Genomic DNA, 17,077 nt, shown 5'->3' with positions numbered 1-17,077 from the left:
TCTTGCCACTCTTCCATAAAGGCCAACTTTGTGCAGTGCACGACTAATAGTTGTCCTGTGGACAGATTCCCCCACCTGAGCTGTAGATCTCTGCAGCTCGTCCAGAGTCACCATGGGCCTCTTGGCTGCATTTCTGATCAGCGCTCTCCTTGTTCGGCCTGTGAGTTTAGGTGGACGGCCTTGTCTTGGTAGGTTTACAGTTGTGCCATACTCCTTCCATTTCTGAATGATGGCTTGAACAGTGCTCCGTGGGATGTTCAAGGCTTGGGAAATCTTCTTGTAGCCTAAGCCTGCTTTAAATTTCTCAATAACTTTATCCCTGACCTGTCTGGTGTCTAAATCCAATCGAGAATCTGTGGCAAGATCTGAAAACTGCTGTTCACAAACGCTGTCCATCTAATCTGACTGAGCTGGAGCTGTTTTACAAAGAAGAATGGGCAAGAATTTCAGTCTCTCCAGCAAAGCTGGTAGAGACAGACCCTAAAAGACTGGCAGCTGTAATTGCAGCAAAAGCTGGTTCCACAAAGTATTGACTCAGGGGGCTGAATAATTACGCACAACCCACTTTTCAGTTATTTATTTGTAAAAAATGTTTGGAATCATGTATGATTTTTGTTCCACTTCTCACATGTACACCACTTTGTGTTGGTCTTTCATGTGGAATTCCAATAAAATTGATTCTTGTTTGTGGCTGTAATGTGACAAAATGTGGAAAAGTTCACTGTAATTAGCCAAGTTTTACTAGCATCAGAAATAGCAGTTTTAATAATCATATTCATATGCTATATCAGGTATATATGTAGAATTCGTATAAGATGTTAAACTTCCAGCTTCTCACAGCTGTTGTTGTACTGACCTATATTAACCCCCCTGTAGTGTTTGGCCCAAACCAGAATCAAATCACAGACAAACTTCAGCAGAAAGTGCACTGCAGTGACACCGTCCTTGTTTTGATAATCAAATCTATTAGCTACAGTTTCGGCGATTCACTTCCCAATTTGCCTCTCCTCACCACAAGTAAGCTTGTTTGGGTGTCCTTATTTTCCACAAGCTGCTTCTCTAATAAAGAGCTACTTCTGCAATATGCAGACACGCCGGAACACTATCGGAGTGGATTGTACCAGAGAGTTTTATAGAGGGCGAATGTTCAAGGCAGTAAGACTGTATGAATTAAAAAACCACCACCTTTGATTTTGCAGAGCTCACATTTTATGTATTTTTCTTAGCGTACCATTTCAATTAAAAATAATGTCTGTGTTAGTTTTCTTTTAACGTTCATTCTTCATTTTGTGACACTAATATTTGGCCTGGTACCATTTAGTATTTGCACTGCTAAACCTACAGTAAGTACAGCTAATGTGCGATGTGACTAATTTATATGCATACTGCTGCCATCGTCTCATTATGATGAACATCACCACCATTGCTTTCCATTACTGCCATCACCAGAGCAGTGCTGCATGCAGTGAAAGTAATGAAAGTGTCTTTGCTGTGCTTTAATCTTGTACCTCTTCTCTTCGGCAGGTTAACATGGTTATTGGGATTCTCGTTTTTAACAAACTGGTGTCCAAAGACGGAATTACTGATATGAAACTAAAGGAGAGGGCGGGGTATGCCTTATACCACACATCCATTTTACACAGTGACCTATAACCAGCCTCATTGCTCTAGGTAGTGGCTGAGACCGGTGCAGTTATCAGATTCTAGTCTGAAATTGTCCCGGGCCATTATGTCATTGGCAAATTGGTTGAAGAGAACAACATTTTTAATCCGAAGAAGATGAAATAAAAAGAAGATTCAGAAATCTGGCTGAAATTATGTTAAATGAACAAGCAAAAGAAAATATACTGTTTGTTTTCACACATGTGTGAGTCACGTGAGACTGCAGACAGAAGACAAATAAAATGTGGAGGCTGTCTGGTTATTGGTCCTGCACAGACTGAGCAAGATGATGTCTCATTTCATTGCTTTCCTTTTAAGTTTCAAATGTGTCACATTTTCCTCCAGCTGCTCTTTCTTTGCAGGTGTTGCTCTTAATGTGAAGTTCTATAAACCCATCCATGTCTTTTTTTCACCCGTTTGGTTGTTTCTGGTAAAGGGAAGCAGGGCCTTTAAGCAGCGAGACCTCACTGTAAAGGGAAAGCTGGCTTATTACGACTGGGGTTGTATTTCTAGCTCTGGCCACAATTTCTGTTTGTGATAATGGCATTTTAATCAAAGTTTTGGAAAGAATGGAAATGTGAACAGTGAAGACAATTCAAGTCACTGTCTTCCTTCTCTCACCCCAACCGGTCGCAGCAGATGGCCGCCCCTCCCTGAGCCTGGTTCTGCCGGAGGTTTCTTCCTGTTAAAAGGGAGTTTTTCCTTCCCACTGTCGCCAAAGTGCTTGTTCATAGGGGGTCATATGATTGTTGGGTTTTTCTCTGTATCTATGAAGCGCGTTGAGGCGACTTTTGTTGTGATTTGGCGCTATATAAATAAAATTGAATTTAATTGAATGAACCCAATAAAACAATACATGGAAATCATAATATTGAATTTTATCTCCTTAGAACTTAATAGAATAACTTCAAATAGAGCAGTGGTTGCACCCTGCTATCATGATTAGCATAGATATAGCTTTTTATTTACAGGGATGAAGTGAAATGCCAAGCTTCTCAATTGCCAGATTTCAAACTCAGTGGCAGTTTCCAACAATTCATGGGAGTTTTCCAGCTGCCAGAAAAATTCATGGAAAACTGGTCTCATTTTATTTTGCTTCGGGAAAAATACAATGAGACGTGTTTCATTCACACTTTATGTGTATATTGTTATCATTACTCATAAACCCCTTGGCCAAAGCAAAAGATATGAAACCTAGTAGTAATAAACCATAAATGTATTTTAAATTTACAATAACTTGAAGTAGATATAGTATTTTTTATTAATATTATTATTATTAGAATTAGTAGAATAAGCAGATAAATGCATCTGATATTGTTCATAAAGACACAGTGCAGCATTTTGGGAAATATACTTTAGCAATTGTTGAGAAACCTTAGGTGTGTGGACTGCCAACATAAGGATGGGAATTCTGGGAATCTGGGGGCAATACACCTTCCAGCAACTTCACAGTTGTTTGTGTCATGTGTCAGAGATCGTCTTCGCATGGACCAGTTCTGGTAACTGGACCTTAACTGGTTCATGGTCTGTCACATCAGTATCACGTTTATTTGATGTGTATTCAATGATGTGACACAGCCCACTATGTCTTACAATGTTGCAATGAAGAATACTGGAGGGAAGGCGCAGGGCTACTGGCTAAAACTTCAAATGCAAATTAGAAGACTTATATAAATTAGACTTGACTGTGGACTTACAGCTAATAAGGACAAACAAAAGGCAGAGGACGAGGTCAAACTTCAGTGCAAATTTGAATGATGGGCACTGGATGAGATTTTGTGTTTCTTAACCGTTACTTGGCTGAGTGTGTATAGCAGTTACTGTGGGTTTTGGAATGCATTTGAACTCTTATTTCAGCAAACACCACTCAACTCTTGGGTTTACAGTGCTGTGAAAGAAAATATGTGCCATCTTCCTGGTTTTGAAGGGGTTTCTTTTCTGCATATTTGTCATACTTACATGTTTCAGATGATCAAACAAAATTTTGTCCGGTCATCAGCACTGACCTTAAGAGAGGCCTGCAGTTCTTCAGATGTTGTTCTGGGCTCCAGGATGAGTGCTTGATCACTCTCACAGTAATTTTTGTAGGCCAGGCACTCATGGCAAGGTTCCCTGCAGTTTCCTCCATTTGTGACATATTTAGGTGTCAAAAACTAAGAAATCAGAAATGAGGAAAATACTTTTTCAAAACACTGCAAACTAGTTTTGTGTCCAGCTGGACACGGTGTGTTAATATGATAGCTTTGGAGTTGCTGGAAGGCGCATTTGTACAGTTGTCTAACATGTTTAATGCTGCTTTTAATTCATGCATTATATCAGTCCCATCACCTGACTATTGGTTTGTCAATTGACAAAATAGGCTGCATCTGATAGATGGGCGTAATACCTTTGACACTACCTGCTGGATAGTGAAGACTGAAGCTACATACAGAAACATAGGTTTAACGTACTTTAGCATTGGCAATGTTTCTCTGACCAAGAGAATATGTCTTTCTTTTATATCCAGTCTAAAGCAAATAAGCATGCTTTTCAGGATGTTAGACTGTTTCTTAGTGCATCAGAGCCACAACCCAGAAAACCTGCTTAGAAAAATCTTGTTATATACATAAATGTTACAATTTAGTTTCTTTAAAAGATATGAATACTTAAAAAGTATATTTGCCTAGGTAGGTAGTGACGGCAAATGTCAGTAGACTGATGGTGTGGCTTCTAAAAATTGGTCAGAGCACAGAGCAGACATGTGCCCTGCTGCCCTTTACCTCGCAGGCTGTTCTGTCCCCATTGGCCATGTTGGTGCATTCAGATGTTATTTTATTTCTCTCTCTGAAAAACATGTTTGCTTTCTTCAATGATCTCTCTGTTCAACTGTACTTGTTTTTATTCTGTCTGAAATGTCATGTTTGAGTTTGCACAGAATCCCCTCTCTCTCACTCAGGGCTCTCCAATCAGGGACACATCAGTCTCAGAAGCCCCCTCCCTTGTCATCGGTGATTGGGTAAAAAAAATAAATAACTGCCCATTCCACCCTCTCTGTAGTGTATGGTTTACCAGCCCTATCAATTGCCAAACCCGCAGAATCCTCTAGCAAGCTCCTCTGATTGGCTTACTATTATTTCCTGCCTATTCACCTCACTATTGATTTTCCAATTGATCCTGCCTCCCATTAGCCGGGTAGAATAACACAGTGCCTTAGAGTCTGACAGTTTCTGTAATGCTTTTTATAGAAAATGTCTTTTTTCCAATAACTCGTGCTAAATGCATAGCGGTAATATTAATCTTTTCTGTATGCTTGAATAGTATGAGAATGTGTGTGTGTACCAAGTTAAAAGGGTTGTCAGGATTTTATCTCTGTTTTTGTATTCCGTAACCGATGGCGGAACGCATAGCCTGACTGACAGCATGAACTGGTGAGATTGTGTCTTGAATTTATTAGAACTTAATTGGGAATATAAATGTCAGAAATGAATATCTGGTAACATCTGTTCAGAGTGATCGCTCAGGCTATTTTGCTAAGCTATTTAGTTGTGGCCTAACAAAATCACAGAAGTAGAAGAAATTTATGTTATTATTTCATGTTTGAATTAAACTTGATAGCACAGACGTTTTTGACCTTGGAATGAGTCATTTTAATTTTAGTCTTGCTTGCTTTGCTATTGAGCTTTCATCAGCATGCTCCAAGACATGGCTCATATTGTGTGCTTCCATACTTGCACTTTACTTGAGTGCATAAATACAGTCAGACAAGTATGGCTACATGATGTGCACAAGAAATACGGCAGTGTTACGCTTCTCTCCCTCAGTGGTTGTAGATCATCAGAGATGAGAACCACGTCTGTTGGCGGGCATTGACAGTAGACATGTTGTGGTGTTTAGTGCTGTAACAGTTTTGCAGATGTTGACAAAATTAAGTGTTCAATTCGAGAAAACTCTACCCTGTTGAAATTGAAGTACTAATCTATTATATTTGTAACTTACCGTGAGTATCTTGAACCACAATAACAGTCTTCATGTAACCCAAATACTTACATGACAAGAGGTGGCACTAATTGTAAGGGCTCCATCTTCTTAAAAAATTGGCTTTATGTGTTATTTTTTTAAGAATAGCTATATTGACCAGAACTGGATTGGACAATCAAAAATGTCACATCATTTATTCATAAAAGTTTGTTACTTAACAGGTAAATTATTTTGGGTTTTTTCTATCTATTTTAAATTTTTGGAGAAAAGATGGACGTAGCTAGTGTGACCTTATGTGTGGCTGTGTTCTGAACTTGCATTTTAGAGTTTCAAGATAAACATTTCTAATTTTGCCATCTTGGTATGAAAGAAACTTGATATTATGAGAAGTTGCAGGCCTGACTGAAATTGCTTGTTCATTGGCTAATCGCTTGTGAGTGACAGGTTGTTAGCTAATGAGCAATAGCATGGCTAAACTTCCTTTTTCCATCATTTTTTATTTTGTATTATACAAATATGACTGAGACAATGAACTCGGGGCCAAAGTGTTTACAGAGATCAAGAAAGAAAGTCTTTTTCACCTCTTTATTACCAGGTTATAAAAGTGGTTGAATATTTTAGCATAGAGTCTATAGGGACTGCTTTATTCAAGGCTGTGTCCAGTGTAGATGTCAAATCATACATTGCCAGATGATTTACTTTGTGAACTTTTCATTCTGTGACTCTGAAATTTGTAGTTCTTTGCTTGGTAGAGTAGAACAAAATAGTAAAGAAGGATGTCTAATGTTCTAATCTCATTTCCATCACATGACTCTTCTCAAGCATCCAATCCAAAACATGTTTAATGAAGTTAATTAAATATGTAGAATGATTAATTGCACAGCAGGGTCCCCACCAAACAGGTCAGCCTGAACGTCAGATAGGCCTCGCCACTTTCCCCTGAAAATTAAAGGGTAATTCAATTAGAAAATTACAACAGACAAGAAAGGCCAAATCAAATCAGTGCTAGAGCTCCTTTCCTCCTTAACGAACACTAAATGGTTTCAGTCATCAGGCCGTATATTTACAGGTTGTAATAGAGGGTTAATCGAACATTTAGCTTTGAGAGCTTACCATTTGCTCTGAAATCTTATAAAGTCTATAGACAGGTTTATGTTTGACCAAAGGATTACCTTCCACCTGATTAATGTAATATTTGTCTGTGAGCTGCACATTATTTATTTACTGAGCTTACTGCATGTCACCCCACCTGCCAAATGGCCACCTTTTGCCTCTCAATCCTTAAGACCAGGGAAATGGTGTATTTCACAAAGTGTTGATTGCTTTTTAATATCACTGCCTGCAGTGTACATTTAGTGCCTGTATTGCCCTTTAACTTGAAATTGAATTTCTTCCATTATGTGATTTTTAATCCTGGCATCCATAGGCTACAAAAATCGATTCCCTCAGCTCCTCTGCTCTAATTGTTGTTTAGCAGAAGGCCATATGGCAACAGATTAGTTTGTTATTACTTGTCAATATTGCAAGCATTGTAGTCAGTCTTTGTCTAGCAACAGCAGCGGTGGGAGAAACAGAAGAATTCTGGGACGAAAGCAAAGCGATGTATTTTCATGGTGATCACACCTGCAAATCATCTAAATTTGTTTTGTTTATTTGTTTGCTTACTTTTTGAGTGCAAAATTATAGAAATACATGTAGAGAGTCAAAATCTTTAAGTAGGGATGGGAATCGATACGATTTTAGTGAGTCCGATTCCATTATCGATATCACAGATTGATTCACTTACGAGACTCAACACCATGGTTAAGCAGCAATAAAAAAAACTTTTATTTTTTAATAAATTAATTGCATGCTTCGGGTCAAAGGTTTGTGCATGTATGCTGTTTCTCTGCTTTATTGTTACCAGTGTTGTTGTCGTTACTCAATGTTGCACAGAACACTTTCCTCAAAGGAATGCAGTACGTTACTTAATTACTCTCATGAAAATAATGTAATGTGTTATACTACGCGTTACATTGCTTTCATGTTAGTAAATAGCTGAAACATACGGTCTCACAATCATAATAATGAAGCGCCTTGAGGCGACATTTGTTGTGATTTGGCGCTATATAAATAAAATTGAATTGAATTGAATTGAATAATCACCGTTTAACAATATAAATCCGAGGCTACAACCCCATGCACAAATCCCTAATAAGGACACGCATCTCTAAGGCTACGTTCACACTGCAGGCAAAAGCGCATCAAATCCGATTTTTTTGACCCTATGCGACCCATATCCGATCATGGTGTGACAGTGTGAACAGCACAAATCTGATATTTTCAAATCCGATCTGGGTCACTTTCATATGTGGTACTGAATCCGATACATATCCGATGTTTTAGAAAGCGACTGCTGTTTGAACGGTCATGTCGCATTAAATCCGTCTTTTACGTCACTGGCACAAGACAGACGCTAATTATCAGCGCCAGAGAAGCGCCCGCAAAGACATCGTGAATGCTTCCTGGCCATCCCGTGTAGATGTCAGTGAAACTGTTGGGAAGACAACGTGAACATTTTATTTGTTCTGTATAATCTGCAGATTCTGACAGAAATCTGCAACTATCCTTTGAAGCACCGCTCCTCTCTAAAACAGCAATAAGGATCATTATTAGGTTATTTACATTATTATGTAAATAACACAAATTGGGAAACGTAAAATCCGAAGTCTTTATATTAAGGGCCATCAGTCAAACAATACTGTTTGCTCTGGGTCTAAACAGAGCGTGTTGTGTGTGACGTCTTCTTTTGCGCATGCGGGCCGCTTTGAGCGTTCACACTAGAGCGCGTTTGCTGTCGCATTTTATTTGTAGTGTGAACAAGCAGACAAAAAAATTGGATTTGATCAAAAAATCGGTATTGAGCATTAAGACCTGCAGTGTGATCGTAGCCTAAGATCTTTCTGTTAGTAGAATACAAAGCTGACCGCACAAAGCAAAGATGACAACCAGCATAAAAAAGCGGTCACTAGTGATTCAGATTTTATGATTAGAAACATGAACAGGTAGAAAAGGAGGCTGCAGTCTGGCTGCTTGTTACCAGTTGATGTTAGGCTGCTGGGGTTCTCGGCTAGCTTAGCATTAGCATGCTGTCTGTGCAGATGCTTTCAAAGAAGTGACTGAAGAAGTCACTTGATGAGTGATGAAACGTTTCTCCCGCTTAAAACGCTACGTCCAGATGAACAGAATCGACTTTTTGGGGAATTTCTTACCTGGATGATTGAGCATGCATCAAGGCAACCGAAGCTGTGTTAGCAGCATAATGCAGTTGGATGCAGTTTTCCACTTTACCATTTCGTCCTTTTGTGCAATAAAAATAAATGTCCATATCCATGCTCTAGACTGCGTCGCTATTTTGTTCCTTTGACACTGAAATCAGCCAAAGAACTGATAAACGGGATCAATAGGCAGGCATTTGACTACTGGGAACAAGGACCAGTTCTCGATTCCCATCCCTAGCTTTAAGTGAACTAATTAAAACAAATCCACCCAAACATCACGTTTGACCACCACTGGTCCATTTGATACTTTTGAGAATAACTCTGGCACAAACAATGTGGAGGCCCACTGAGAAATATCTACTTGCTGTAATGGAAATGTAAGACAAGCAATGCTTCAATGATCCAGAAAATCAATGGTAAACATTTGGTTTTGGTTTCAGAGCCCTGTATACACAATCATTTCTTTACTTGACACTGACAGTCTAGAGGCCAAACATTTGAGTCAAAAACAAGAGTTTTGTGTTTGACAAAACCTGCAGACAGACAAAGACTTTGGCGAACATCAAAACCTCTAACATTCACCACCAAACCATTTAGGTTATCACCTTCAGTAACTAAATGATAACATTTTACATCAACGCTGTTTCATGCATTCTGTTATGAAATCCATGTGCGCAAAGTGATGTGTTTTTAAGCCTAGCCCTGAACAGGTTTCCTCCAACTTGATGGAAATGGTCAACATACATGTGTAAGACTTGAAATCTTAGAACTGGATTTGGTATTTCTAAATACAAGGTGCAACTTGTTAAAGAACATTTAATCAGATACTAGTTGGGTGTATGTATATATTTGTGCATCCAGTTCTGTATTTTTCAAATATTAAACATCTATGCTGTACAAATCATTCCACCCAGGAAAAAGAACATCTCAAAGAAATCATTAAATGCCCCAAATTACCATGGCATTCGTGCCAAATGTAAGCTTACATGATACTTAAAGTTAGGATATGCTAATATCTCAGCAAATTGCTGAGTGAGAACACCATTAGAGATATTTTCAGACAGTCTCAGATAAAAGACTTTGAAGAAAATGTCACTATGTAAAAATGTGAAATAGACATGACTTTGTAGCTCTGATTTTGGCTGGGTTGCCACGAGAACAGAGACAGCTTTTTGTTGACTTAAATCATTGTTATATACTGAATGCATTGTATCAGGGATTGTATGGAGCCAGGTGCGTTTGAGTGTGTCTGTGCGTGTGTGTGAGAGAGGGAGAGAGAGAGAGAGAGCATCTTTGCATACAGGCTTGGCGTTTACTCAAAACCAAGCACAAAACCAGCACGTGATCATGGTCTGAGCGGCAGTGATGTCAGTCCTGTTCAGGATCGGGCATTTGACTGAAGCTTTATGGATTACAATAAGAGCGTGCCAGTGAGCGCCAACTCCTTCAGGCCACCGACTGGTTATTTGTGAGGAAAATCAGACATTATGTTTAATAGGAAATGCTCAATAATTGAGCAATCTTTGCCCCACCTCCCCTGCCCCTCAGCCAAACACGGGTAAACCCAAAACCATCCAACAACTGTACAATAGCCCTGAGAGAGAGACTGTGCGAGAACACTGTGCGAGAACACTGTGACTCACTGTGCGTGCGTGGCTGTATGTGTGCTCACGTGCATCTGTGCGAGTCTGTGTGCAGGTGCATCTGTATCTGTTTGTGTATGTTACAGCGTGTTAATTTGACTTTGCAGTCAGATGACAGTGCCACTGTACAATATGACGCTCAAATGTGCCAAGTGCGGAGTTATCTCTTCGGCTGACGTTTCCACCACAGCTACCAGTAACGCCATGTTAGTCCTGCTAATTATTTTTCCTTAACTCCTCTTACCTCTGTTCTCTCCTCTACCTGCCTTCTTCTCCCTCACTTGATTGGTTCTCTGTCCTTTATCCTTCTGTCATTTTTTTCTCCCTCGTGCACTAGCAGGGAGGATTTTGTTTTTGAGGGTTATGTGCTCTTATTCAAAGCAAACTTGTGTTAGCTGTACCCATGTAAATAGTTTTGCACATGTGATCGATTGAATGAGAATGAGAAAGTGTGTTTGTGTGTTTGTCTAATAGGAGATAAAGAAGCAGATATTGAAGAGGTATTAGCATATACTTATATTTATTGTCTGTCTGTGTGGGTGGGCGGATGAGCCTTGCTGTCATCTGTAAGTTCTTAGGTTGACCATTATGTAACTATTGCCTGGGCAATAGTTTTCTGCTTTTAGAGACTGTGCTGATAGAATCTGATTAGAAAAAGGGAAGGTAGTTGTCCTCTTTTTTTGCAGTATGTCTGTTACACTTTTCTAAAATCCAGAAATACGACCAATAGCCACAGGCTTAAGGTAAACCCATTTTGCTCATTTACTGCTCTATATTCTACATTTCTTGGACACTGCTACATTTACAGTTCAACACAATCCTCATCTATGTTATACTGGACCTCAGGGCCACCCGTTTTGTTCTTCAAGTTTAAGCAAACTTTCTTCTAAATGGTTTGCTGCCCAGAGAAGGTTTGAGCAGCTAGTTATTGGGACAGAGACATTATATTACAAAATAGCATGTGTTCAGTACTCTGGTGGGATTTGCACTGAACTATTATTATACATTTGCACAGACCTGCCTATTCTGATTTTGAAACAAAGTCGTCCGCCTAAACTTTAAACAAAGCTAACGAGGACATTTTTTACTCCCTCAACCAGCTCCATTCGCATTTCCTGTAGTCTAAAAGACAGTGCGTACTTCCAGCTTCTATGCTGAGCAGTTATTGGCTGGTTTTGCTTTATTCTACTCCTAAAAATTTCTGTTGGGCTTGGGTTGTCAATTTGGAGGGCAGGTGATAGGGGTGGGCGATATAAACGATATACGATAGAAATGATATAAATTTGGCCAACGATAGAGATTTTGACTATATCGCGATAGCGCATGTTGATGATGTCGTTAAGCTGCGCCTGTTTTGGTTGAAAGCATCGCAGCGGCTAAAACCATTATAATCTGCAAATTATGGCGGGCGACAGTCATAGCAAAGAGATGAAGCACTTTTGAAATATGGGGAAAGCCAAAAACTGCGCTTCCTTCACTTCCGTAACATTGATTCATTAATGCTGTATTCTATCACAGCTGCTCTATTCCCATGTTGTTGGAATATATTAATAACTAACCTCGTATTGTGGATGAATAATCTCAGTTGTTCTCCTGACTGAAGTTTGGCCCGTGTATAGCATCCTGCTATGCGATTGCATTTGTCCCTAAAAACATTTTTTTAACAAATTTCTGCACGCCCAAATCGGTTCGAGGTCAGTAAGCACAACCAGAATTCATACATAAGGCACACTCTCGATTTTTGAGAAAATTAAAGGATTTTAAGTGTGCCTTATAGTGTGGAAAATACATTATACAGAAGAAAATAATATATCGATATATATATCATTACAGCACATGCTTCAAATTATATTGCGATATGAATTTTAGGCCATATTGCCCAGCCCTAGTAGGCGATTAAATGCAGCACTTCATTTTCTTGATCAGAAAGTTCTTATAGTGCCCAGATGTGTATTTTTGCCTCTGTGCTGATTTTGAGATGCTTTACTTAAACTCGGGCCTGGGCTGTAATCACAGGTGCAGGAATTTGTCCATTAACGTTTGACCAAAATATTCCATGCTAACTGAAAATTATTCCAGGTGACTACCTGCTTGAGCTGGTTATTATTATTATTATTACCAGCATTGTGTAAAGCTGCCATTGAGGCAAACAGTGTTTGCTTTCAGGATATTACAAATGACAGCTGCTTGGTCACCAAATGTCTCATAACTTCTGTGTGTAAATTATCATTGGATTGTTGTAGAGAAAAAAGTAAGCATTAGGTCTTAAGTAAAGCTGATAGTTTATAGTCTATAAATATATTAACACAATAGCATAGTTATTTTATAGAATGCAAAATCACATCATTAGTAATATTTAAAATATTATGTATTTGCTCTGAGCAAGCAATTGGTGACAGTGGGGAAGAAGAACTCTTTTAAAGTGTAAAGCGCCTTTGTGCGGACACTGACGTGGTACAGTGATGATGCACAGGGGTTTACTGCTCGCAGGGTGGAAAAGTCTCCGCACAATGGGACAAAAGAAACGTGTGATATGCTTTTAACAAAGCCCAGGTTATTACCAGAGGTGGAAATTAGCTATGCTTTTTCAGTTATTTATGGGTTTCCCATCATTGTACTTTGTTTTTGTTTTCTACGTTCTAAATATGGATGCCAGGTTTCATTTTGCAAAATATCAAGTGTAGAAAATATGAATGGTTGACCAAAAAAACATTTGACAAATAGGGAATATTTTATCCTGAGATAAAATGATCATACTGAACATTTTAAATAAACCCACTGTGTGGCTAGTGAGAATTTAGATATGTGGTAAATAATGAAAATTACCAGAGACTTGATTCCACTCTTGGTCATGATTTGTAGTGATTGTGTAAAAATGAATTGATTAGTCATGACTTGGAGGAAATGTGCATCTGCCTTGAATGTTATTTTGTTTGTCACTGGCACACCATTTAAGGGTAGAGGTCAAAGGTGGCAAAGGTACAGACACTTAAGTAGAAGTACAGATACCAGTGTTAAAAAATAAAACTTCAGTAACGTTGAAGTACTGGTTCAATTTCTTAGTCTAGTAAAAGTGAAAACGTTCCAGCTCTGAAGTGTACTCTGAAGTAAGAAAGTAAAAAGTAGCTCTTTGGATGATGTTTCTACTAGCTGTTAGCAAAGCTAACTGAACCTTGTACTATGTTAATGTAATAATAAAATAATATAAGTAGATGGGAATACAAACTTTATATTAGCCTGAATATTTATTAGAATTAAAATTCTAATAAATATTCTCATCTTGAATTTGTTAAGCAGAACATGAGCAGAGAAAAAGAAAGGAAATAAAAAATCGCTGTTTTCCGTTGCTTACATTAAACAGGAAGTGAGTAGGGAGGAGGTTAAAGTGGGATTCAGCAAATGGGGGATGTTGAAATGGTTCAGCATAAAGAAGAATCATAACTCTTAATGTACAGGCTGTGATCAGCTGTTCTAAACCCATCACAGTACAGCAAACTAAGGACTTTCATGCAACCTTTAAATGAAACAGTGACACTTGTTTTGCAGCATGTCTCACAATGTGAAAAAAACATATTGTCACATGTACAGGCCCAGTATTTGGTTTAAAAACACGAGGACTTACATGTAAGCTTTAAATTTCCAGTTTGTCAAATGCAACGGAGCAGTCTCTACTTTTACATCTAACCTCTTAGCTCTCTTTCTTTTCTCTCCCTATGAAATACAGCAGGTGGACCTTTAGCTAGCAACACACTGTGAGATAAACTGCACACAAACAGCTGGTTTTTTATCTGATGTTTGTTCAGCTAATAGAAACGTTGAATTTGGAGTTACCTGCCACAACATTTTACTTTCAAATGCGTTAAAGCAAAAGTATTTTATTTATGCAGCAGCAAATCACAACAGTTGTTTCAAGGCACTTTACATTGTAAGGTTGACTGTACAATAATACTGTTTTGAAACTGTAAGGAGTGGAAAGTCCCACATAGCAAAATTGGTATGGCCTGGATCTCGCCCACACAATGTGCTTACACATGGCCCGCTTACCAAAAAGAATGATGGCCCTTTGGTGGCCCAGATTTGGTTTGCCAGAGGTGGCCCACACATGGGCCAGCACAAGGCCAGTTGCAGACATACTGGTGGTCCTGTGCTGGCCCATGTGTGGCCACCAAAGGGCCGTCATTCTTTGCGGTATGTGGGCCATGTGTAAGTTGTGTGGAGCCAAGGGCCAGTTGTAGACACACTGCTGGCCGTGTGCTGGCCCAGAACAGTTTCAGTTCTGGCCCCAGATGTCAGCCTAATGTGTACCTTAATCAAGCCATGTAATGACAATATATGCTGGAACATAATAGTGCAAAAGTAACATGACAAAACATGCCACATTCACCCAATCCCACACTTTCTCTAAACTGAGTGCTTCCTAATTACATTCATACACATTCACACTCTTGACATGCAAACTGGAGGAGCCAGGGATCAAACCACTAAGCTTGCGATCAGAAGGTGACCTGCTCTACCTCCTGAGCTACAGCTACCCACTGGCAAAGATGAGTAAACCGTCACTAGGTTTTGGATAAAGTGTACACTCACAAACCTATCAAACCTGCATTTGAAACGTTGGCTACCATAGCAGTATAGTATTGCAACATCGCATTTGGGTCTTCTAGCTAAAATAGGAAAATAGGAACATAAATAGTGCCATCATTGCCAGACCTGGCCCACATCTGGTTGACATACACCCTGCCATGACAGCGGTCAGTCAGAAGTACCATCTTGATGCCAGATCCGGGCCAGACCTGTTTTCTATGGGCATGGCCACATAAACCAAACCGCAATCGAGCCAGATATTGCATGCCATCACATCACATAGACAGTGCCATCTATGCCAGGCCTGGCCCATATCTGGATGACATATGTCTTGTCATGCCAGAAGTCAGCCAGCAGTGCCAGCTTGATACCAGATCCGGGCCAGACCTCCTTGCTATGTGGGGTGTAGATATTTGTTTAAAATGTAGGGTGTAAAAGTAAAAATCTGTCAGAAAAAAAACCTACTTAGTTGCATTTCAGCCACATGCTAATAAAACATAGTTTCGCAAGCTAGAAGAGTTAATCTTTCAAATCACACATTTTTGCTCTAGTTTTTCTGTTATAGGACATTTGGTATGCCAAAGGTGTAAATATTACACCCTAACCAGATCTACCAGGTGGCTATGGGAGAGATTAGCTAGTGGTATTAACTGCAGCGAAATCAGGTATTTTTTTTAAATACATGTTAATACGTCTATTTAAAATAAGTCTCACACACATCAGTAATCAATATCAGAACAAGTTGAAAATATTTTTTATTCATTTTATTCAGTAATGTTTACTGTAAGCTCAGTCTCTGGATATCAATTGAATGTGAAAGATCTACAATATATGAAGCATTGTTGACAACAGCTTAAAAATAATTTAAAAAGAGAGCAAAGAGAAAGTGGGTGTGAATTGCAACTTGGAGCAGACGTTTAGTTTAGTTTGACTTAGTCTTCAGTGCTTTTTTTTCCACCTCTGGGATAGTTTGTAATTAAAAGTTAGCCTGCTAATTATCTTCATTTGGAGGATCTGAATGAAAGACTGTTTCACCACATTCATTGCGGGTACAGTCGTTCCCGGTAGTTATTGTGCTAGTTTATTATCAGTATTTGCATTAGAAAAATGGAAAGAGTCAGGGGATAACACTTCTTCAGACTCTCTCTCTCTTTCTGTGTCTGTCCTCCTCTGCTCTGCCTCTTCTGTTTGTCTGCATTCTGTTTCAGCCTCATTACACTTGTTTTTTTCCCCACTGCTCACCTCCCTCCCTCTCTTTCCTGTGGCACTAGATCCTTTATGGTTTGACTGAATCATCTTAAACATACATGCATGTAATATATGTGAGTTAAAAACATATATATCAGCAAATAATGGATGTATGTTTTTGTTTGCGTTGGTAACATAATTATTTGTTTGATGTTCTGTATTAGTGCATGTTTAGAGTTGTAGGCTAACACTATGCTAACAGGGTGAACAGGTCCAGTTGAGCAAAAGAAATCAGTTTAACCTTGTGTGTGCGTGTGTGTGTGTGTGTGTGTGCGCGCGTGTGTGTGTGTGTGTGTGTTTTATAGGGCATTGAATATAAAATCAGCTAATAATTCTAACTATCTTAGAATGCAATGGCTAGGAATCACTGTAGTCCTGCCTTCACAAAGTTTGGGTTGTACTGTTCTTGACTACAGTTCCCCTCCCATTCTGTAGGGCGTCACTGTGGAGCTCCTGTGTGGTATTGCCACTCTTGGCTCTCACGTGGATGTCAGCTGTCCTGGCCATCACCGACCGGCGTTCTGCGCTCTTCCAGATCCTTTTTGCTGTGTTTGATTCACTGGAAGGCTTTGTCATTGTCATGGTTCACTGCATCCTTCGCAGAGAGGTATATTATAGGAACGCTACCCTATTGTTTTGTTTATAGCTGTGCGTCCTGTCTAGCACTTCCAGCTGAGATTCTTTGCTGACTTCTAACACTGTAGTGGGTGATGTGTTATTTTA

General features: G+C 39.2%; 1 protein-coding gene across 15 annotated transcripts in view; it reads left to right on the top strand.

The window, feature by feature from the left end:
- adgrb1a (adhesion G protein-coupled receptor B1a) overlaps window positions 1-17,077 on the top strand; it is a 192,402-nt gene that overhangs the window by 163,075 nt on the left and 12,250 nt on the right. For 9 of the 15 annotated variants that reach the window (XM_085176679.1, XM_085176680.1, XM_085176675.1 and 6 more), the window contains 3 exons: window positions 1,525-1,610; window positions 10,630-10,728; window positions 16,790-16,961. In XM_085176679.1, coding sequence (XP_085032805.1) covers window positions 1,525-1,610; window positions 10,630-10,728; window positions 16,790-16,961 — 357 coding nt within the window. Of the gene's footprint in view, window positions 1-1,524; window positions 1,611-4,597; window positions 4,658-10,629; window positions 10,729-16,789; window positions 16,962-17,077 lie in introns of all 15 variants that reach the window. The other 6 variants (XM_085176674.1, XM_085176677.1, XM_085176676.1 and 3 more) reach the window with 3 other exon arrangements.

Source organism: Neolamprologus multifasciatus, chromosome 11 (assembly GCF_963576455.1).
Source record: "Neolamprologus multifasciatus chromosome 11, fNeoMul1.2, whole genome shotgun sequence".
NCBI classification, from domain to species: domain Eukaryota; kingdom Metazoa; phylum Chordata; class Actinopteri; order Cichliformes; family Cichlidae; genus Neolamprologus; species Neolamprologus multifasciatus.
This window is presented reverse-complemented; position numbering and strand designations above follow the sequence as displayed.